The sequence below is a fragment of the Triturus cristatus genome, chromosome 4_2 (assembly GCF_964204655.1).
Source record: "Triturus cristatus chromosome 4_2, aTriCri1.1, whole genome shotgun sequence".
Lineage (NCBI taxonomy): Eukaryota > Metazoa > Chordata > Amphibia > Caudata > Salamandridae > Triturus > Triturus cristatus.
This window is the reverse complement of record NC_140586.1, coordinates 711022986-711047861: the sequence shown is the minus strand read 5'-3', so window position 1 is coordinate 711047861 and position 24876 is coordinate 711022986. Positions and strand designations below refer to the sequence as shown.

General features: G+C 43.1%; 1 protein-coding gene across 1 annotated transcript in view; it reads right to left on the bottom strand.

Moving 5' to 3' along the window:
* Window positions 1-9174: 9174 nt before the first annotated feature.
* GLIS1 (GLIS family zinc finger 1) overlaps window positions 9175-24876 on the bottom strand; it is a 1425682-nt gene continuing 1409980 nt past the window's right edge. Inside the window, exon 10 of the mRNA XM_085602586.1 lies at window positions 9175-9839. Coding sequence (XP_085458712.1) covers window positions 9703-9839 — 137 coding nt within the window. The 3' untranslated portion in view covers window positions 9175-9702. The remainder of the gene's footprint in view (window positions 9840-24876) is intronic.

Below are 24876 nucleotides of genomic sequence, written 5' to 3'. Positions count from 1 at the left end.
CAGAGCCCTCCAGATCTGCTGCTTGAAACTTACTGAAGCAAGACGTGCCCTGCAGCGAAGTTCTGCTGTGCAAAGACTTCTAAGGCCTGACCTCTGAAAACTGCACCATCTGAAAACTGCAACCCTGTGGATTACCTTGCTACAAAAGGACTAAGAAGTAGACTCCTGCAAGCTACAGGTTAACAGAGCTCACCTGGACATCCCCACAAAGAATCCCCAGCCTGGAGTACTAGTGGATTTGAAAGGGTTTTGTTCAGGTGGATTACGGAATTGAAGTTTCACACTTTCAAGGACCCTCTTGGAGATTCCAGAACCTTGGACTGTGTGTTGGATACTTTGGGACCCGCAAGCAGAACTTCAGGAAGGAGTTAAAACTGGACCCGCCTGCTGGAGAAGGCGGCACAGTACAGTGGTGAGATATTCTCCAGAAAAGCTTCTGAAGGTGTGTCCCGGTCAGAGAAAACGAAATGACTAAAAGGGGCACTGTTGGTTTCTAAGCCCTAGAAAGTGACTAATATTTAAAAATTCATATCTCTGGTTCCACACAGTGGATTTTTTTCGTTTTGGTGTCAATTAAAAGATCAAAATTTTACCTATTTTTATAAATTGGTGTTGGATTTTTATTTTGTGTTGTGTCTTAATTATTTACTGAAATGGTGTTTTTAAATGCTTTACATACCTGTCTTTGAAGTTAAGCCTGTCTGCTCGCAGCCACGTTACCAAGGGTTGAGCATAGGAATAATTTTCTAAGACCTATGCTGGGTCCTATCATGTGTTAGTTGCCTTATTGCCAACAGCAGACCTACATTTGCCCCTACCAATAACCCCCTTTCCAACATCGGACATTTAGGAGAAGCTAAGGGAGCAAATCTGGCAATTTTCACGGGGGTGTAATAAAGTCTATTAACTACGAAAAAGTGATTCTTTTTTAAGGATGCCGGTTTGACGAACTTAAATAGAGTTTGCAGTGATAAATCATATAGATCTTCCGCCTTAGAGTCCAAGAGTGACTGATTACAAATAGCATGCTGTGAGGGGAGTTCTGCGACATCTACATTGAGCAGATTCCTGTACCAAAGTGCAACCTCCTTCATTTTAGGCTTTGGGTTTTGCAGGGTATGCTCAATTTCCCAGTCTCCACAAATTGACTCCTTTTCAACTGCATTCCAGGAGATCAATTGTAAATATTTAAATTTAGAGAAGGAGTTACCTATTTTATTTCTTAATAAATCCCAAGGAAGAACTCTGTCCGAGGATACAAGGTCTAACCAGATCAAGAAGCCAGCCCTTTTGATTGGCAGCGCTAGACTATCATCTAGGCAGGCTGGCGTCCCAGGGGAGTCCCAAATAGGGGCGAAGTCAGAATAATACCCAATTCCCCATCTGTGTCTAACCCTGTACCACACATTGAGGGCTACCCTTAAAACTTTCAGGCGGACTTTTTTTTTTAATACATTGGTGCCCCAAATTTGTATAAAAACCCTTCACCCCCACCCTCCGCTATAGCCATTTCTCTTAATATCTTCCCCCAATTAGTTTCCTCCGGTGTTGTCAGCAGCATCCGTATGTTTTTAAATTGAAACGCTAAAGAGTACCAGGCTATATCCGGAAGAGCGAGACCCTCTTTCAACAGATTACGTCTCAGCTTCTTCCAAGAGAGTCTTGCACTCTTATTGGACCATATGAAACTACCTATTTTGCTTTGGATTTTGCTAATCTCCTTACTAGGGAAAAACTGTAAAATGACCATCTTGACTGGATTGACCTTACCGTAGATAGTCAATAGGAGATTTATCAAATCTAGCAAAGAGGTGGTCGACCTCTTTAGCCACCTTTTTAAAATTAATCAGAGGTATATCATCTAAGTGGTTAACTATACTGATTCCCAGATACCTGAATTGTTTGATCAATCTGCCTTCCCAATTATTGATGTTCCAGCACATCACCTCTGTTTTGGAGGAGTTAGCAAGATACCCAGAATAAGAACCAAATTCCTCCAAAAGGGCTTTCGCCCTTGGTATTACCTCCACTGGATTGTTAGTATATAATAGCAGATCATCGGCGTATAAAGCTAATTTGCTGCTATATTGGTGGAAACTAAAAGGAGTTATTAGTTCGTCCAGTCTTAATGCTTGAGCCAGGGGCTCTAAATACAGATCGAACAGCAAGGGCGAGATGGGACAACCCTGCCTTGTTCCCCTGGATATAGTAAAACTTGCCGTTAACATTCCGTTTAACAGAATTACCGCTGAAGCTCCCTGGTAGCAACTGATCAGGGTCTGAATAAACGTGGGTCCGAAGCCCATTACCCTCAGTATCTCCCAGAGGAAGACCCAGCAGACTCGGTCGACAGCCTTGGCCGCATCAAAAGCTGCGATGGCCAAGGGTCTCGACCGAGCCACCGCCAGATCTATAGTACCAATTAATTGGAGCGTCTGCTCTTAAATGTACCTCCCAGGGATGAAGCCCTTCTGATCCGAATTGATCAGATGCGGTGCCACCTTGACCAATCTCCCTGCCAAAATGCTCATGAAGATCTTATAGTCAGCATTCAGGAGGGAGATTGGTCTAAACGAATCTGCTTTGAGTGGGTCTTTCCCTGGCTTCAAAATAAGTATGATTGTGGCCTCCTTCCATGTCTTAGGGACCTTGCCTTCCGGGCTGTAGATAAAATTAAACAATTTGCATAGTCTCGGGACAAGCTCATCCTGGAGGAGTTTATACACCTCACCAGGAAGAGCATCCGTTCCAGCTGATTTATTCTTCTTGATCTTATTGATGTGCATTCTTATCTCGCTCTCTGTTATAGGAGCATCAAGACAATCTTGGCTGCCTTCAGTTAATTCAGGTAGAACTTTGTGCCTTAACCACTTTTGGATATTTTCTGAGCTAGGTGAGATCTTCTCTTTATACAGTTTTGAAAACAGGGAGAGGAGGCAGGTTTGCATATCCTCAAATTTACAAGAGGTCGCCCCACTCTCATCTATTATTAATTCACTGATATTATTTTTGGCTTGGTCAGTTCTTGCCTTCCAGGCTAGAAGAGCACCCGCCTTTTCACTATATTCAAAGGTTTTCATGTTATGTGATGCCCACTGAGCCTTCACCTTAAGATCTAATTTGCCCCTATATTCCTGACGGAGACGATCTAAGTCGCTATGAACTTGAGTCAGTCTTTCGTGGTGGTCCTAAGAGTATCTTGGGGCATATTATCAAGCACGGCGTTAAAATTATCGCCGCTTTAGTGGCACAAAACTGCAGCTAAAACGGCGATAATGGGCTTGATAATATGCTCTATGGAATTCCAATTGAAGCTCAGGTTAGGTATCCTTCACATCTAATATGGGCTTCAATTGGAATTCCATAGAGCATATTATCAAGCCCATTATCGCCGTTTTAGCTGCAGTTTTCTGCCGCTAAAGCAGCGATAATTTTATCGCCTGTCTTGATAATATGCCCCCTTGTCCTTACATCTTCTAACTTAGCAATTTCTCTTTCCAAGTCCTGGAGTTCTAGAGCCCCCTCCCTGTTTTTAGAGCAGATCAGGCTATGTAACTGTCCTTGCATATGGGCTTTAAAGGCGTCCCAAACATAGTCTAAGGATGTAGATCCTATATTAATAGCGAAATAATCCAGGGTAGAAGATTTAATTGCCCTGACTATTTCCTCATTAGACAACATAACCCTTTTCAGTGTCCATCTAGGCTTAAGACTATGTCCCTTCCAAAAATAAGTAAAAGACATGGGGGCATGATCTGATAGGATACTAGGTAGAATAGAGATATCAGGAAAATTATCTAAACTCATCCTGTCAACCAGAACATAGTAAATTCTCGATGAATGACCTTGCTTTTTGCTAAAGTATGTAAAACCTGGTTTATCACCCATCTTAACCCTCCGGACTTCAGCAAGCCCTAGGTCACGAATCATATTAGTCATTGCCCGACGGGCACTTGGGGCTCCGACGTAGTGACTCTGATTTGATCTGTCCCGTAGAGGGTCAAAAAGGACATTAAAATCACCACCAATTATTATAAGGGAAGTGGCTTCCATTAATTTGGACTGCATCTCACAGATATGTGTCGGGTCGTCAGTATTGGGACCATAGAATGACACCACTGTTAACTCAACCCCTCTGATGCGATAATCCATCTCCCTGTCTGATCAGTTGACGTTAATTTTCATGTTCCCTCTAGCTCCTGATTTAATTAGAATAGCCACCCCTTTGTTATGCGCTGCCTGTTCAGAGGAACAAAAGTATTCTACCCAATGGTATTTAGCAAAAATGACTCGACTTTCCGGGTGGCTCAGATGAGTTTCTTGTAGAAGACAGACTTGGGCAGATGATTGTTCAAGATATTTTATGACCAATCTTTGTCTGCGTGGACATCTCAATCCATTGACATTCCAAGAGAGAAATTTTATTTCACTACTCATTGGGGTTACCACGACCTCATGATGACAAATCTTTACACAGACGCTTTAATTGTGAGTTCATTTTAAGAATATAATTAGAATTGAGGAACTTTTTTTGTTTTTCACCCACTGCTACCCCACCCGTGCTCCCCCCACCCTCCTCCCACCCTGCCCTCATGACCCCTCAACCCCCACACCCTCCTGGGGAACCCCCCTTACTCTGGGCATAGGCCCTTATGGTCGCAAACCCCTGGGCGTGAAATTAGAAAATTTATTTTATGTATTAAACCAAACCCCTTCCGGAGTTCCCATCTTTACCTTAACTATCCCCCCCACATCTTACACCCCACTCCCGCTCCTTATTTTGTCGATAAGGGCATCTACCGCCTCAATTTTACGTAGATTATGCATATGGTTATTCCACATGATACGGAGAGATGCCGGAAATTTCAGTTGTGTCTTAACCCCCAATGAATTAAGGACTGCCATTCTTTTACCAAGTTCCCATTGTTTTGTTGCCGTTATGCGGGAAATATCCGATCTAATGGTGAATGTGAAAGGATTGATGGAGGAATTGCTTTTAATCGCAACCTCTTTCAGAGCCAAGGATAAAAAAAAATCTTTTATAGTGTATGCAAGAAAATGTATTAAGATTTTCCTCGGTTTCTGTTTTGCAGTGTTCCTCCTAAACGGGTCACGATGTACCCGTTGAATATCCTGAATCAGATTTAGCTCCGTGGAGCCTTTCAATATTGTATCATTTAGGAGCGATATCACAAAGCTTTTGATATCCGTTCCTTCCACATCTTCTGGGATATTTAGCAGTCTCAGGTTGTTTTTTCTCGCGTTGTTTTCAAGGCGCTCTACATCATCTTTCAGGTCCCTATTTTGAAGAGCTAATTTATCCAGTTCTATTGAGGATAGATGTAAAGTTTCCTTGATTTTGGGTATTTCAGATTCAAGAACCTCTGTTCTCTGAGAAACTTCTTCTAGCTTCTGAGCTAGTACCTCGCAGGAGGCTTGAATTGCGGCTTGATTGGATTCCGAAACGGAAAATCTTTTCCCCATATCCTCTTTTAAGGCCAATAAGATTTCTGCTAATGACCCAATCCCAGGGACAGGGGGAACTACCGCAGGAAGTATTAAAGATATAGCATCTGCCTTCTCAAACGTAGAAGAGACACCCAACTCGCCCTCTTGAACCTCCAAAATTGCAAATCTATTCGAGGTTCCAACAGATGGATGGATAGCCGAGCGTTGCTCCACTATAGCTTCCGTTGTTTTTGCAATTTTTGCAGTTTTATTCATATCAATTGTTTCAGTTGACTCAGCTGACTCGGTTATTTCAGCCACCATTCCTGCATTTTTACTCACTAATTTATATATAGCGGGAGACTGCATACTGATTGTGGTCAAATTTCCTTTATTAGACACCCTTGTTAATACGTCCTGAGGGAGGGTGTGATTTTGACTTTGGAGGTAGGTACTTTCTTCACCTTTCCTCTCTCTTTTCCACTTACTGGGAGGGCGGTCTCTGTAGCGTTGGCTTTCCCTTTGCCCTGCCTGGCAGTAGCCCTGGCAGTAGCCCTAGCCTTCACAGTCAGAGGTGGAACACAAGTCAAGTCAGTGCCCAAATCAAGCTTAATGGCCCTGGTGCGTAAGGTATATCTGCAGACGTTTGGGATTTTATTGACACTGCTAGGGGGAAAAGCGCCCCTGCTCTCCAGACAATAGAAAGCTCCAGCCTGCTGCGCGGTCCCAACTGGGCCCTCCTGCTCGCTGTGCACCCCACTTAACGCTCTCAATAACGGCAGAGGGTTCGCTGGGTCCGCCGGGTCTCTGAAGAAATAATAGGCAGATTCCTTACCTTCCCCTTCATGGGTCACAAAGACACCATCCGAGGAGAGAGATGTAAAACATCCCACCTCTTTCAGGCGTCCCACCACGTTTACCCGACTCCGATCCCTGTCCTTCAGTGAGACGTAGTTGCAGGTGCTGACTCTGCCTGCGCAGACCCGGACCTGCAAGCCGGGAATACACCAGCGCCTCCACTCTCTCGCCGCACCAGCAGACTGCAGTAAAGCGGGTTCCCGTGGCGCCGTCGTTCTTCTCCAGGGGTCGGGCACCATTCAAGATGGAAAAGGAGCCGAGCAGATATAGAGAGAAAAAAAAAAAAAGAAAGGAATCGGAATTCCGGGACTAAGCTGAAGTGGAACGGGAGGTGGGGAGGGGGGAAGATCCACAAAATCCGCTAAAAACACTTCATGGAGTCAGCGGGAGAGGTCTAGAGGAGATCTGTAGTCACACACCCAGGAGCTTCAACTGCGACCGTTAGCTTCCGGCCGCCATGTTCCCCCCTGTGAAGATGCCTATTCTCGGGATTTAGAAACTTCTTAAACTTTTTGATCACCAGACTTTCACTGGGACCAATCCACTTGGTGCAGTTAACACGGGCTCCGTCACAACCAGCCTAAAATTGTACATTGGTCTTGGTCTACAGTGACCATTGACTAACATATGGTACTTTTTTTCTTCTTAGCACTTTTTCACCTTAAATTCTTACAAATTCATATCTCCAGCCCTCTTATTGGATTTTAGTCTTTTTTATATCAATTTATGAACTTTTTCTCTAATTTTATAAATTTTCGTGGGATTTTTATTGTGTAGTATTTTTTTTTTGTATCTGTTTTAATACTTTTAAATGTTTTATATATTTTATTTTAGTTACGCCTGTCTGCTCTGTGACATCAATTGAGCTTGGGTACAAATTACTGAAACCTTTGACTGGACCTAGCAGGTTAGTGTCTTTATTAATTGCGGTGGACTTCAATCTACCCCAATTATTAATTCCCTTTTTTACAGATGCGTTATTACTTTAAGTAGCCTCTACTTCCTACATTTTTTAAAGTGACAAAATTGAGCCAAGCATCACCTGACTGTTGGTAGCATCAGGATGACCTTAAAGAAGTTTTCCAGACAGAGATCTAATAAAGGAATCTTTATGTGACTGAATTTCCCCCCTCACTTGAAAATAACTAGAACAATACTAGGATTTCAATCTCAAAAAGGATGTTGTGAGGGGTGTGGGTTGTACCCCAAAAATGTATTGATCGAGCAGAGCTCAGACACTAAAAAGTTGGGGGGCTGAGTGAGGGCCCTTTCTTTTCAAGGGATGAGCTCATGCCGTTGATTAAAAAGAGTGGGCTTCAAACATAAGCGGCATGACTTGGAACTGGGCCGATAAGCATACCATCTATTACTTATAAATTGGGGAGGGTGGAGTTACCTTCACCTTTTAACACTTTATATTTAGGTAATACTGTTTAGAAACCCTGCTTATTTTGTAAAAAGGTGACTAGGGCATTGAGAGAGAAAATAATTTGCCTAGGGCAACCCAGTTTGGGGACACGAGTGACTACTGAAATCTTCTGAACCCAATGGTACCACTTTAGACACTAAGTCAGGTTTTCGTCATCCTCTGTCTTCAGAATATAATAAAACTTTTAAAACCTCTCAACTGCCATTGCCATTGGAATTATGCACTTCTGTGGCTGTGGCATCTTTCACATAATTATGAAGTTGCCGCGTTTGTCACATGCCCCATCATCTTCTGCATAATCAGCTCAAATAGATCAAAAGTTACCAGCATATCCAGGTACTGTGTGAGTGAGCAATGCAAGTTACTATTTTTGTTGTTTATGGTTTAGAAAACGAGGTGCACTTGACGCCTCATGGTATTTTAACACAAAGCTCTATTGGGCATCTGTGTACATAGTTCTGTGAGTGTATGGCTAACGGTCTGGCCTGGGCCTTTCGTTGAGGTCGTTTGCAGGACTGACTGTTGTGATCGTGTTTCCTGATAGTAAATGAGAGTAACATAGAAGGGTTTGGCAGTAGTTGGGGGTGTGCCTCTCTAGCCTGGATGACAGGGGGAGAGAGTGATTGTAGTAAAAGGGGGGGCGGCATTTTCCAATTCTCGCCTAGGACGGCAAAACACCTAGAAACGGCCCTGAGCATATGTTGCTGCACAGTGCAAGTTCTTCTGCAAAGGTTGACTGGTCACTTTTCAGTTCCCTTTTGCTGTATTTGGGAGTAAATATTATACTATTGAGGTGGAAACTTTTTCCAGGCAACGTTAACATGTCTAAAAATGACAAAGCAATGAACTAACAATATCACAGACTGTGCCACGCTGCGTCACTTAATATGCCTTCTCCTGGTGCATAATTCAGTCAACCCTACTGCATAATTTGGTCCGCCCATGCCACCTAATTCCAGTGTTCCTGACTAAAGCTCTCATTCTAACTCGTACTCTACTTTCGAGTAGTGATTGTACACCCTCAGTGTGCAATACTGTGGGGTGCAGAAATTAGCCGTAGCCACAATTTCTGCATCATTAAGAATTTTGGTCCTCCCAATGGACAATAATGTGCAACGTTATCCCAACCAAGGGGAGCAACCTAAAATTTGTCGTAATTGCTTGCTGAAATGACTATCGACAGATTTCAGCTGGAAAAAAGTCATCAGGGTAAAAACCTCACCCTATGGAGCACAATGGCCCTCCGAGCTGGAATCCAGTTTTGGGCACAAATTCCTGGTTGCCCCCTAAATGGGAGTGGTATGGTCCTTCATATGAGTTTCTTAATGTACTGTGGCAAGGATCGAATATTTATGTATGACAACTTGTGCAATGCATCTCTTTGTTTGGACCACTGAAAACAAGACATTTAAGTATATTAAATAATCACATATTTCTTTCCAGTTTTTAATATTTTCTTGCAAAATTGGAAATACAAAAAACAACTGATAAAATAGAGAAGAGTTCTGTACATTTATATACATGAGGTCAGCGATATAAAATAATAAAACAAACATCAAAAAACAATGATATAAAACGTCAAGTGCAGTACAGGTAAAAACAGTTGATTGTACATGTAGACATTCTCAAATATAAAGCATATTTTTCAGGCAGGAAAAGATCTTTAGAGGTTTCTTTCATATAAGTTACATTTACAGTTTATCTTTTTAACATATACGAGAAGGCTTCTTAGATGTTTAATACACTTAAAGCATCAGATTCAAAGTGCCAAAGCAAAGTTAAAAATTCCAATATTTCCCTTATATAGTCTTGCGTATAAAACATTATCGGTAAATGTGAGGTGCTTGATTTTTTAGAAATTCATATGGGACTACACAGTGGATACAGTACATGTACTATGCATCGCTTTTGGTAATATGTGCTGATTACAGTCAGATTTTTAACAAGAAAGGACAATTATGCAAATTTTAGGTATCATTGTAAATGGAAGGGATGTGGGTCAAACAATGGTCGAAGGTGCCATTTTGGAAAAACCCGTTTTCTTCTGTTGCATTTGTGCCTCCGTCTTCTGATACACATTGTGCTTCTGAAATGATGCCATAGCCTGTAAGTAGAAAAACATTTTTATATTAATTTATATTGGCTTTGCTTCAACATATTGTAAATCAGCTCTATTGACTATCTGTGAATTGTTCATCCTAAACTGACCAAATCTAGAATTCTGGTTACAATCTCATGCCTGAGCAGCTTGCAAGAATGGTTTACGTCGACGAACAAAAGTCGTACCATTCTCTATGTTGGAGCTACATTGAATACTCATGCTGCTGTCCTTGTGCATGCATGAAATATAGCACATTCCTAAAAGCATGACTCCAGTACTATGAGCTGTCTATATGCACTCTACAATAATCAGTTGAACTGCAGTCACACAGTGATGCCCTCTGAGAGTGGAGACCCAGCTGTTGCCTGTCACTGCATTTTTTTTTCTTCCAATGTGTTGGTTTTGCCACTCCATTATTCTGCTCTGTTCTAGCCTTTGGGGGTTATTTACCAATGAAATGTGTGGTGTCTAGCCTAGCTCCACAATGGCAGCATAAACACTGCTTCAAACCTTGCTTTGAGCAGTGCCGTCTTAACGCATAAGGACGCTGGGCAGTTGCCCGTGGGTCCCACGAGCATAGGGGCCCCATGCAGACTAGAATTTAACACAAATTTTCAATTAAACATTTTTAGGTCTCGCTGAGTTAGTGCGCATGCGCTGCTCGGAGAGACATTTAGTAGTTAAGTTTTCAAAGTGCTGCTGGCTGGCCTAGCGCTTGCGTTCATGCGAGCATGCACGCGCGCAGCCGGCCGCCAGCAGTCTTTCACGGGTCATTAAAATCGTGATGACTTTCACAAAAGTAAAGAAATAGAAAAAAAATCTATTTCTTTACTTTTGCTATAATCGCGGCACCCGTGCTTTACTTTTAAGGTTCAAAGTAAAGCGCCGGTGCCGCGATGCTTGTTCTCGCGCGCGTGGCCAATGCTTGTTGGGTATTCGGTAAGTGTGTCCCTGAATTTAGCACGCGGATCAGTACCTTGAGAATTAGCAAGTTGTGATTCTAGATTGTTTAGCTCATTTTCCAATTTCCCGAGACCTTTGTAAATATCTCATAATATACCACCACTTTTTGGGATACAGTAACTTTAAAGGCCTCCCACACTGTAGTCAACATCGGGACAGAGTTAACATTGCGCTGGCTCCCCCTGTTCCATATTCCTCCCACCACCCTCCCCCAAGCTATCCCCTCCTGTTTAGCCATGCAACAGTTGATGTTGTTGCACCAAGGATATTGTGCTGCATAAATAAATACTTATAAGGTTCCAAAAGCGAGACCTATTGGCTATGCCAATGCTTGTTATTCCGGTAAGTGGTTGTGTAGGCAGGGCCCAGTGCACTGCTTTCCCTGGGGGCCTACAATGCTGTCAAGACAGCCCTGGCTTGAAGCAATAGCCTATCACCAACTCTCCACCGCTATCATGCCCTCTGAAATTAAAATAACCTGGATTCAGGAAAAAAGTAGAGACCCAGCGGTGCCGTTGAATGACCGATGGACCACAGTCACACTAAATTCAGAGGTTACATTTTGGCGAAAATTGTCAAAGCGCGAGATAATAAACAGCCTTTGCAGGAACTGTAAATGTGAATCACACACAATCTGCGAATCTTCAGTGGATTCTACTACTGAATACGGACACCAACAATCTTGTGGCACACTAATACAGAAGACGGAATATCGAGGGCCCAAATATCGAAAGGGAAGTATAGATTTACTATTGCAACTCCACATTTACATGCCTTGAAGATAAATGTACCGCCTGGGTGCATGTATGTGGAGTTAGGTATCAAAAATCTAGACTGACTTACCTGCGAATATTTTATCTTCGATACTCTGGCCTCGATGTCCTCGTGTTCCATCAATACTGTTCATTTGATACTCCGGTACTCTGGGGGCACACTTCTTCAGTGACAATTTTTAACCCTCTTTCCCGCTGCCTGCCACTTTTTTTTATAATGAACCTCAAATAAACACAGGTTCATCTCAGGTGGGTATAAAGATTACTGCAAAGTGCCAACTAGAACAGCCCCGCCTGGCCTGAGTATTTCAGCATTACACACCCGCTCGCGCTCTTCGTCTCAAGCGCAGCTCCTGCTTCCAACGGCTTCGATGAAAGGCGCTCAAATGAGAAGTAGCTCCTTGAAGTTCCTTGCCACTAATTCCGGAATCAGCTACTATTGTGTTTCAGACAAATGAAACATGTGTAGACTTTCAGAAATGCTATTACGCCCATCTTTTCTCGTAAGGAGTGTCCGACTTTCCTGTGCCCTCTTTCTACTAGCTGTAGCGGTTCTTAAGCGCCATGAAACCCTGTGGTAAACATAGCACTTTATCAGAATCAAAATCAGCTCAAGTAAAATTTGTGCTGTGCATGGTTTTTTACTTTTGAAATAATCAAGGGGTTCACAGCTGTGTGGTTTACATATGCACCCACGTCACCGCCAAATCAATGGAGGAACACGCAAGCAAATGGCTCCCTGAGGCGCGGATCTCCCCCATTACTTTAGAGGAATGACAATCAACTGGCATGAAAGCGGAGGCCTTCGCCATGCTCACTTGCACACCACGTGGGGTGGCGTACGACTCCGGAAATATGTCTGTTCTAGTGCACACTATCGTGGGTGTGCGTTTTCTTTTAACCTCAGAACGTAGTTTTTTTTGGTTGGTGCGGGTAATCAATGAGTAAATTGCACGTGCACGAGGCATGGTGGGCACATAACTCCGACATCAATCACCAGAGTGAAGGATGACGCAGACAGGCCCTCGCGGCAACGCGGCACCTCACATCTTTGCTAAATTAAGGGGATCCCCCGTACTTGTACGCCCAGGGCTTCTTCGGGCTCCTGATGGAGTAAGTCATCCGTGAACTGGAAGGAAAGTGCCCTTTTAATGAATGTTAATGCGGCTCGTGGCACACATGTTTGCCAGCCATTGCGGGCATTCCCGCGAGATGAGAACTCCCCGCACATGAACGGCACAATAACACGCAATACGAGGAAAATACCTAATCTTTTATGACTCCTCTTGACGCACTGACAGCCAATGATTTATGCCATGCCAACCGTGTTTATTTTTATATTCTAGGAACTTAGCATGCCTAAGTGATTGGCCTGCAAACACAGTTATTGCAAACTCATTTCGTAATGTTGCAGCTCGGGCTTAAAACAATCAGCTGCTGTTGTTGCGGTTGGTGTCTTGCCACAAATTCTCTCTGCTCCCAGAGCCTTATTTGAAATCAGTTACTTCAGAAACTTTTCCAACTACAACAATCTACCAGCCTAATCTTCATTTCAAATGTGCTAATGGGGATATGTACCGCAGTGCCTTAAACTCTAAGCACAGAACATAATAGTGCCAGGCTTAAAACTCTATTCCAGCGCTCTCACGTGCAAGCCGCCTATCCCAGGCACCTGCTCTCTTTGTTGAAACTAATACTAAACAAGGCGTAGGTATTGAATGAATCATATTTTGCACAGTTCACTTTTCACTCAAGGCAAACCTCAGCTCATGGCAAAGTAGCGCTAAGGAAGGATAAGTTACTTACCTGCAATCCTAGTTCTCTTCCGGGGGTATACTCATCAAAGTCATAAGCAGTGAATAATCCCCGCCCACGTGCGGGACCCCGGAGCATACACAAAAATACATATATATGTTTAGAACCACAAATACATAGTACTTCCAAAACATACATATATACATGTATATACACATAAATATGCAGCCTATTACAGATCCAATAGACTAAAATGCCAAGATTACATGGATTTCTATTGCAAGGAAATAATATCACATGTAAATAGTGTAATATAGAACATATACTGCAGTAGTGTTCACCAACAACCCTTCATTTTCATAAAAGAAAAACAGGTAATAGTTGGCAATTTGTTCTTAGGCTGCATAGATTAATAATCATCACAGTGTAATAAAAATAAACTGGCACCTTGCCTTTAAGGCTTCAGAGAACCTGGACACTGTGCCTTTAAGACCTCCAGGAGCCCCTTGCTCCCATCATGCACCACAGGTGACAGTTAGGTCAATTCTTCTTGTATGGCGTACCAACATGTAGTACCCAGGATATCAGATGCAAGCAACACACTATCCTACTGTTAATGCTCGTCCGGGGAGGCGGGAGGGTTGCTTATGACTTTGATGAGTATACCCCTGGAAGAGAACTAGGATTACAGGTAAGTAACTTATCTTTCTCTTCCAGGGGATAATCATCAATAGTCATAAGCACTGAATAGAGTAGCAAGCCCATACCCACTTCCTCGCGGACAAGCAAACAGTAAAAAGAACATTTAACATAGCAACTAATACATAATCATCCAAACAGACTTTTGAATGAGCCTTGCCCGAATTGGGCATCCGCCTGTGTATCAGAGCCCAAACAGTAATGGCTCGTGAAAGTATGTGGCTGCTTTACACATTTCTGCCATAGGTATGTTTCTAAGCAGAGCTGTGGTAGAAGCATTTCCCCTGGTGGAATGGTCCTTAGGCTTGCCAGGGAGGACTCTATTGGCCAATTGATAGGACAAGGATATACAAGACACTATCCACCTAGAGACAGATCCTTTAGAAGCTGCAGAACCAGTATTTATGGACCCGTAGTTTATAAACAGTTGGTCCGTTTTTCTCAAGCTCTTTGTCTTATCTAAGTAGAACTTCAGAACCCTTTTGAGGTCCAAAGAGTGGAGGGACCTTTCCTGATGATTTGAAGGATTCGGAAAGAACATGGGGAGGGTGATTGACTGATTAGAGTACTTTGGGTAAAAAACTCGGATGTGTTCTTAAAACCACTGTTTGCATGAAAAACAGTATAGGGCTCTTTACAGCATAGCACCTCGATCTCTCTCACTCTGCGAGCAGAGGTGATAGCCACTAGAAAAGCAGCTTTCCATGTCAAATGTTGCAAAGAAGCTCTGTGAATAGGCTCAAATGGAGCACCCATCAATTTCGCTAAAACAATTTTGAGCTCCCAGGGTGGAGAAGGAGCCCTAACTGGAGGATAAACCTTTCTTAATCCCTCGAGAAAATATTTGACCACAGGGATTTTGAAGAAGGAAATCTGATTAGGGGATTTTCTATACGCTGTTATAGCTGCAAGATGAACCTTAATAGAGGAAAATTTAAGGCCAGATCTGGCCAAATGCAGTAAATAAGGTAAAAGTACCTGTTCCTGACCCCGGACCGGATCATGTCCATTGTTCGTGCACCATAAGGAAAAACGCTTCCACTTAAAAGCATAGGATTATCTAGTGGAAGGTCTCTTGGCCTCTTTCAGAATGTTCATGCATTCCGGAGTCAAATCTAGGTGTCCGTATTGAAGGACTTCAGGAGCCATGCCGTCAATCGTAGAGATGAGAGATTGGGGTGAAACACCTGCCCTTCGTTCTTGGAAAATAGATCTGGACGGCATGGTAACCTCCTGTGGGGGACGTCCAATAGCAGAAGGAGATCCGGATACCACCACTGACAAGGCCATTCCGGGGCTATCAGAATCATTCTGGAATTGGCCCTGTAAAACTTGTTGATCACTGTGGGAATCAACGGAATTGGTGGAAAGGCATACAGTAATGTCTGAGACCATTTTATCAAAAGGGCATTTCCCCGAGAGCCTGGATGGGGAAACCTGATTGCGAAGACGGGGCATTTTGCATTTACCACAACTGCAAACAGGTCGATGTCTGGCGTTCCCCAGTTTCGGAAGATGCTTTGAGAGACTTTGTCATTTAGAACCCAGTCGTGAGCTTCGACAAATTCTCTGCTTAAGGCGTCCGCCTGGACATTGAGAGTCCCCGGGAGATGCATTGCCAAAATGTTTAAGTCTCTTGTGAGAAGCTACTTCCAGATGCTCTGAGACTCTAGAGAAAGAGGTCTCGATCGAGTCCCCTCTGTTTGTTTAAGTAATGCATGGTGGTGGTGTTGTCCGTTTGGATCAGAAGGTACTGAGACTGGAGTGAAGGGTACAACGATTGGAGAGCCAAATGTACTGCTTTCATCTCCAAGAGATTGATATGGTAACTTTGTTCTGTCTCCGACCACAGGCACCCATGTGAGCACCCCATCCCTGGAGTGAAGCATCCGTGACTATCGTCTGGGTAGGAGGGTCCAAGTGAAAGGGAACTCCCTTCATCAGATTGGATTGCTTCATCCACCATTTGATGGATTCCTTGGCCCATTGGTAGAGAAGCACCTGATCCTCCCAGCGCCCCAATATCAGCATCCATTGGTTCTCCAGAGATTGCTGCAAAGGACGCATGTTTAATTTGGCGTTTGGTACGATGAAGATGCATGATGCCATTGATCCCAGCAGTGATGACACCTGTCTGACTGTGGGATACTGTGTGAGAAGAAGGTTGCAGCATTTCTCAAGAATTGAGGATAACCTCTCCTCCGAAGAACACATGCTTGCTTTTGCGGTATCCAGTGAGGCACCCAGGTAGTGGATCTTTTGAGATGGGTTGAAGATTGATTTCTTGTAGTTTACATGGAGACCCAACCTGTTAAGTAGTTGAAGACAGTACGAGAGATGAGTCTGAAGCAGAGCAGGTCACGAGCTCTTCAAGAGCCAGTCATCCAGGTAAAGATATATGAATATCTTTTGCTTGCCAAGAAAAGTTGCCACCACTGCCATGCAGTTTGAAAACATTCGGGGAGCTGATTTGAGCCCGAACAGGAGAACCTTGAACTGAAAGTGTTGGGATGACACTTGAAACTGTAGGAATTTACGATGTTTTAGAGACACTGGAACATGAAAGTATGCGTCCTGTAGGTCTATACCACACATCCAGTCTACCTGATGGAGCTAAGGGAATATTTGATGTAAAGCCAACATTCAAAACTTCTCTTTGCGAATATATTTGTTTAGCAGTCTCAAGTCGAGTATTGGTCTGTATTCTCTGGTAGGACCTCTTTTCTGCACCAGAAAATAGCGAGAATAAATCCCCTGCTTTCTTTGTGGAATAGGGACCTTTTCTATGGCATGTTTTTGGAGGAGAACGTTTACTTCTGCTTGTAATAAGTGGTGTCCTCGAAGAGGCCTTTGCCGTGGAGGAACTGATGGTGGTGGAGATTTGAACCTGAGCAGATAGCCATTCTGCACAGTATTCAAAACCCACTTGTTCTTTTTAGTTTCTCCCACTCCTCCAGGTGGAACATAACACTTCCTCCCACCGGAGTGGTCAACGGGCATGGAGGAAGCCATCCCTCATTGTTTTGCTGGTTGTTTAGGAGGATTAGACTGCTGTTTTGTAGATCCTCACCCTCGTCCAGGTCTTCTTTGCTGGTAGTGGGACCTGGATTGACCTTGACCTTGATTTTGCATGTTCCAATGAGGGGTTTGAACCCTCTGTTGAAAGGAACGTCGATCATAGGAAAGGAACCTACGCCTAAACTCTTTCCGCCAACAGCTTTCAGAGTGTCCAAGTCATTCTTCCTTTTGGACATTTCGTCGTCCGCATGGGAACCGAACAGAGAGGATCCATTGAATGGAAGGTTCGTGATTTTTCTCTGTGCATCCGGTTTTAGTCCCGTAATACAAAGCCATGTTGATAACCTGGAGCAAATACCATGCGAGTATCCATGGGCCGCCAAGGCAGATGTATCTGCGGCTGCACTGATGATCTGATTAGCTACCAGTCCGCCTTCTTGCAGGATCTCCTGGAAGTCCTGTTGATCCTCCTTCGGTAGCTTCTCTGTAAATCTCGCCAAAGAATCCCAGAGAGACCAATCGTACCGACCCAGCAGGGCAGAAGCACTAGCCACCTTCATTAACGAAGCAGATGTATTGCACATTTGTTTACCTAGAGAATCCATATTTTTGCTGTCCTTCTCTGGTGGGTCAGTAGAGGAAGATGTAGCCGAATGTGCCTTTCTGGGGGCAGCCACTATGATTGAGTCTGGAAGTGGGTCAGCACAAAGAAAAAGCAGGTCCTGTTCTGGAGCCTTATATTTTTTGGAAATCTGTGTGGAAGCTGAACCCACCGTGGCCGGAGTAAGGAAGGTATGCATTGCTGGCTCTAGCAAACCTGGAACCAAGGGAAGCAGAGGCCTTGCTGAAGACCTATGATGAAGGGTATCAAAGATGACTGACGTTGAAACTGGAGGTGTAAACATAGTGATGTTTAGCTTGTTGGCACCCGTGCAGAGAATTTCATTTAAAGTTCCGATATCATCAATCGGAGACACCCTGGACGGAGATGACGTAGATAAAGTAGGCAAGCAATCTCTAATGGAAGACCTTGTAGACGTGGTTGATGATGGAGATCTACGTTTTCTTTTAGGAGTAGGGGAAAGGCGAGATCTTGAGCGCCCTCTTCATCTTGAGCGCTGTATCACTGGAGACCTAGACCTTCTTGGAGACCTGGTGGAGGGGGTCCCCCAGAGACTCTGGATGGCGAAAGAGACTTTTTAGAATTCCGAGCCCGGAAAACTAGGTGGCACTTTCCAGTGTTGTATACCTTCTAGCCATCGTGGAGATTTGTTAGTAGGAGAAGACTTCTCTCTAGGAGCCAGAGATCCCTCCGGTGTGATCTGTATAATGTTGATCCCAGGAGAAGATGACACCTCTCTCGACATTGACCGCGGTGTTCTCGACGTCGATCTTGGTTTCTCTGGTGTGTCTCCTGAAGTGGCGATAATTCTCTCCCTCGACATCGAGCGAAGCCTCGATGACGACCTGGACAATGCCACCACCGACGTCGACTGCTGTGGAGACACACTTGAAGATTCGAGTCTCTGCGGTGATGCTCTCGACGTTGGTCTCTTCGACGGCGATCGTGACAGTGTTCTTGACGTCGAACGCAGGTAGGTGCGTGGTACCTTCTACGCCGACTTCCTCGCAGGTGATCATGCCCTCCACGTCAACCGTCTGTGGGTCGGAGAGGGAGTTCTCATCGGCGATCCGATCGACGCCGACCTTCGTGAAGGAGGCGGAGATCTCGACGTCGACCGGTGTCTCATCGTCGATGGGTGCTTCGATGTCGACTTTGGTCTGTCGTCCCCCATATACTTCGAGCCCGAAGTATGCCTCGATGTGGACTTACTTTTCGTCAACGGAGGTTCTCGTCGCTTCGACTGCGATCTATCCCTCGACGTCGTAGAGTGACTTACTTGTTTTTCTGACTCTGATTTTGACGCCAACAGCGAGCACTCTGGAATCTGCTTTCTTCTGGAAGCTGGGGAAGCAGATCAACACCTCTTCTGTTTTCCATGAGAGGAGGGCTTCTTGGGATTACTCTCAAGGCCACTTTTGGTTTTTCCTCTCTCCATTGACGCATGGAGTCTGGTCTTTTCTCTGTCAGGCAGAGATTTCTTCGAAAATTGTTGGCAGTAGTAACACTTCTGTGGATTGTGTGAGGATGGCAGACACACAATACACACAGAGTGAGGGTCAGATTTAGCCATTTTCTTCCCACAGGAAGGACATTTGTTAAATAAAGCTAGCGTTTCGGACATGAAAAGATGGTAAAATTGTCAGAAAAGAGTTAGAAAATAATGCCAGCAAACGCAAATGTCGAAAAAAGTTGCAGAAAACCAATTCTGACTAGAAAAAGTCAAAAAAGACCGAGCTCAAGCTCCAGGATCCTCAAAGAAGGAGCCGGAAAAAAGAACTGACCTAACTGTCACCTGTGGTGAATGATTGGAGCAAGGGGCTCCTGGAGGTCTTAAAGGCACGGTGCCCAGGTTCTCTGAAGCCTTAAAGGCAAGGTGCCAGTTTTTAATTACACTGTGATGGTTATTCATCTATGCAGCCTAAGAACAAATTGCCTGCTATTACCCATTTTTCTTTTATGAAAATAAAGGGTTGTTGTTGAACACTACTGCAGTATATGTTCTATATTACACTATTTACATGTGATATTATTTTCTTGCAAAAGAAATCCATGTAATCTTTGCATTTTAGTCTATTGGATCTGTAATAGGCTGCATATTTATGTGCATATACATGTATATATGTAAGTTTTGGAAGTACTATGTACTTGTGGTTCTAAACATACACATATATATGTATATTTGTATATGCTCCTGGCAGGGATTATTCAGTGCTTTGACTTCGATGAGTATTCCCCTGGAAGAGAAAGTGAGTTTAGGTCGGTCGTTCTTTTGATTTTACTAAAATTACACATGTATAATATAGTAACTTTTGGGCTTTCAGCCAGCCCTCTTCCTCCTTCGCTCTTTTATTGAGCCATTCATATTTCAGTTCCACCCACTGCAGCACATACATGTGTCAGTGGGTCAGCCCACTTCAGCCATTGGCTTACTTCACTATTGATGTTTTTTTTTCCTTTCACAAGATACTGATCCACACTGTATGCAGTTCTATTAGAGACACGCTGCAGCAAGAGACGCGTGTTTTGGCTCCACTAGACTACAGCCACCATAAGCCCCTGTTGCTGGTGAGGAGAAGCAGGGGCCACAGCGCTATAAAGAGCTCATTAGTTTCCCACTATGCGGGATGCGCTACAGAAAGAAATTTCTCTTGTATTTGGGGCCCCGGGGCCTACAGCTACCATAAGGCCATGTTGCTGGTGAGGAGAAGGAGAATCCAAAAGAGCTATAATGTGCTCATGCATTTCTCGCTCTGCAGAATGCATGCCAGCGGCGGCTCCTCCGCTAAGGCGGTGGAGCGTCGCCCCACTACTCTCACAGTAGTTCAAAAAGTAAAAATCAAATGATAATAACAATGTTATTATCAATTTATTTTTCCGGAGGGGGGAGTGGTGGGTACTCTCTAAGTGCGCATTACAGTTTGGCCGGCCGTCTTGGACTGGCCAAATTGTCAAACGCACGCTGCATGTTCTCCACCCAACTGTATTGTACAGCCAGTTAGAGAACATGCACAGGTTCGCAGTCCCTGTCTGAGCGCCGAAAGCTCTTGTATTGTAGCATGGTCTTAGAGCAACAAATGGTAGAACAAGATCAAACAGAAGAGGGCCTTTTACTTTTAACAGCTCCAACTTTGAGAGTCACACAGATTAAATTATGATTGACCTCAGACTATGGGATAAAGTTAGGGACATGACAGTTTAAGAGAGGCTTGAGACGGATCATAATCCACTACACCTTTATATGGCATTAATCTAGGGGAAAATGTCCTACTGATTTCCACTATTAAAGGCCAAATAAAGATATTTTTCTAACTAACAATAAACTCTTACCTAAGTGGAATAACACAGTTAAAAGGCCAGATGCATTGATTGCTATTTAGCATAATTTAATAAGTACCACCTCTAATTTAGGTTATATAATTGCTAATAATGGTAACTTAAAGCAGGCTATATGAATATACTATGGATTTTTTGACCATATAATCTCATATTTTAGTCAAAAGACCATACACTGGGAAAAAAACTGAAAAACTTAACAGTTGGTTTAAAAAGGTATGCAGACAGGCTAGAAGACAGTTAGCTCTGGATATTAAGTTAAAGGCTTGGCAATGATTGCAACTATGACAAAGGCCTACAAACAAGCACAACACGGACCAAAAAGAGATTGGGATGAGAAAACATGGGGTTACTTACTGCAAGCATGCTCAGATATTGTCCACCAGATAATGTTTCTCTAAGATATAAAAAGAGGTTTGCCCCCATACAAAACAAAGGGGCTGTTCGGGATCTGCACAGATTTTTGTTAATATGAACTGACAAAGCTTTGAAACTTATCATTTGGAGTTTTAAAAAATCTTGAATAAAAAATAAAACTGATGAAGAAACCAGCGTGTTTCATCGTATATTAAGTGCGCCCTTGTCAGTGAGAAGATGTTCTTTCTTACAACACATTTGCAGATTTATATGGGTAACATACCAAAACTCACCTCCCCAAGGGTATATGGAGATGAAGATGCACTAAAAATAAGGTTATATATTGGATAAGATCTGTTAGGGATTTAGATCGATAAGTAGGGAGGATATTCTAAGCCTCCTTTGTTTCTATCCCCTCTAGCACTCCATTATACACGTTAAAACTAGATATGGGGAGGAAATCAATTTGGGTTAAAGCTAAAATTCGACCAATTTTGTTCTGGAGGAGACTAAGAGCCACACCAGAACTATTCATATATTTGGAGGCCCTCTGGCAAATAGTAAAGCTGGATAGTTTTCACAAATTAAATTGACTTAAAAATATTGAGAAACTGCTGAAACTCCTGGGTCCGCAAGATCGTTGGGAATCGCCCGCAAGTGAGTGTCTACCATGTAAAGAGAGAATTAAAGAGCTATATTGGACCTGCACAGCCTAGAAAGATGCCCAGGATTCCACCATGGGCTCTCTGCCAATAGCCTTTACAGATTTTAAGTTTACTGGTGGATTGGAATACGACCTTGATTTTATTACAGGTCCATTTGATAGTAAAGTATATATAGTTCAGATATGGATCTTTTCCGCTTCATATGTTTATTGCTATATGGTTGACTATTATTGATCCACCTACCTTATGCCGTTTCAAAATATGCACTCTGAAACTCCAGCCCATGTTATGTATGCTTGTTTTGCCTATAAACATCCTAGGCTTGCTTTGATCAAACCAATATGCAAGCAACTGGGTACTGTTCAACCTGGCATCCTTGGTGTGGTTTTCCCCTTAACCTTTTGACTTCAGACCTCCTGTTTTGCTGAATATGTTTTTCCTGGCCTTGGGACTCTGCATACTTTACCACTTCTAATCACTTGAGCTTGTGCTCTCACTTTAAAACATGGTAAGATTGGTTTATACCAAATTGGCATATTTAATTTACGTGTAAGTCCCTAGCAAAGTGGCACTACCTGTGCCCAGGCCCTGTAAATTAAATGCTACTAGTGGGCTTGCAACACTGATTGTGCCACCCATGTAAGCAGCACTTTAAACATGTCTCAGGCTTGCCATTGCAGCCTGTGTGTGCAGCTTTACCTTCCATTGTGACCTGGCAAAACTAACCTTTTGCCAGGCCCAAACCTTCCTTTTTAATACATATAAATCACACCCAGGGTAAGCCTTAGACAACCCAAAGGGCAGGGTGGAATATATTTGAAAAGTAGGACATGTACCTTTAAGTTGTACATGTCCTGGTAGGGAAAGACTCTTAAAATCGTTTTTCACTTGAAGACCTACCTCTCCCACAGACTAACATTGGAGTTATCTTATTACATTTAATATGTCATTTCCAAATGGGAACAGGTAACCAGTTTGTGTTTGCTGTGTTTGAAATTGTAATTAAAAATCCTAACTTATGGTGAAGTTGGATTTTAAATTACAATTATGAAAATGCCGCTTTCCCCACTTTCTTACAGGGACACTCAACCATGTGGAGGCTTTAAGAATACTAAGGGCAGATCCTAGACCATCTAATGCCTCTGCTGTAGCTCTATATTTGGGCAGGATGTGGCCAATAAGGAGGAAAGCTATGTTATGCCAAATGAAAACATATTAATGTTGTGCCTGAAGGGGTAAACTTTGAATATTTTGAGTGCATTCGCAAGCAGGCTGTAATATAGTGATGCTTGAATCTCATTGTTTACATAACGGAAACAAAAAGGTTTTTGTTTATGATCAGGTTCAACTTCTTCTTCTAGTTTATTTTCTTCAAGAAACGAACTAATTTTAAACTCTATCTTGCTACTAGCACATGGATGCTATTGTAACACATTTCTTATGGATTTTAGTACTGCATTTCAGACCTCTATTTGGAATAATATGGCTGCCAATTATTTAAACCTGTTTTGAAATATGGATATATTTTGTTCTAGCAGTCATGAAAAGATATGGACTCATAATATGATATTAAATTATTATAAAATGTTATCTACTTAGCATAATTGGATTTTATTGGCTGCTCTCTTTCGAATAGGGCTAGCCTTTATTGGCTGCCCTCTGCCGAATAGGCCAAGCTTTTTATGCGTTATACTGTACATTAATTGATTAGATGATTTGTTCTACTCTATGATACTAGATATTATTGTATTCTTGTGCATACATGTGTAAACGTATTGTCCTGATTGTATTTGGCCCAGGTGTGTAATTGATTATTTAACAGTAACTTAAATGGCATTTTGCCTGCCGAACAGTAGCGGCACCTCGAGGGAGTGCTGCGGGGCAGTGGGGCGGGCGGGGAGGGGGACGGTGGGGGGTAGTAAACTCCGGAATTGGGCTAAGCGGAGTTGAGTAAAGAAATACATTTAAAAAAATGAATTACATTGCGTGCTGCATCGCCGATTTGGCGTTGCAGCGCATGCAATGTAATTTGTTTTATTTATTTCTTTACTTAACTCCGTTTAGCCCAATTCTGGAGTTTACTACCACCCACCCTGCCCCTCCCCTGCCCTGCCCCACCGCGCCGCTGCACTCCTTTGAATAGCCACTACTGCTGCTGAATAAAGTTTAACTGCCATGCTTGTATTAGGTGTGGCTCTAATGCGATGTGTGCTTTCTGAGAGGAATAAAATCTTTTTGCTTTTAGCCTATGGGCCCGATTCACAAAGGTAAAATAAGACGAAAGTCTAACTTTACGATTTTCGGTATTCACAAAGGCCATTTACTAATCCTAAATGCCCTTTGTAAATACCAATAGTCGTAAAGTTAAACTTCTGGTATTCACAAAGGGTATTTATGAGTAGGAAATGCCCTTTATGAATAACAAAAGTCGTAAAGTTAGACTTTCGGCTCACTTTACTTTTCTGAATCGGGCCCAATGTTTTATAGAGTGATGAGGGCCCAGCTGTTTCCCCAATATTAAAGTTTTGCAAAAACTATGACAAAACAAATCAAGCATTGACAAAGCCAAAAGGTTGGCGACTAGTTGTTACACAAAGGGGAAGTATGGAGCTTGCTTTGACAGCAGGCTCTTATTTTGCCATCTGAATAAAACTTAAAAAATGACATTTGGAATGCTTGAGTTTATGTCAGCCACTGGTAATTACTGGGGCTGTATTCCAATCCATTGAGTTTTTTTGCCCACCTCAGACAGGAACCGGTCACATGCAAATCATCCTTCTCCAATTGGAACAGTCCAGACTGAATTGCCAGGTCAGAACCCCTTTGACCTGAAAAACTAGCAACCTCTGACT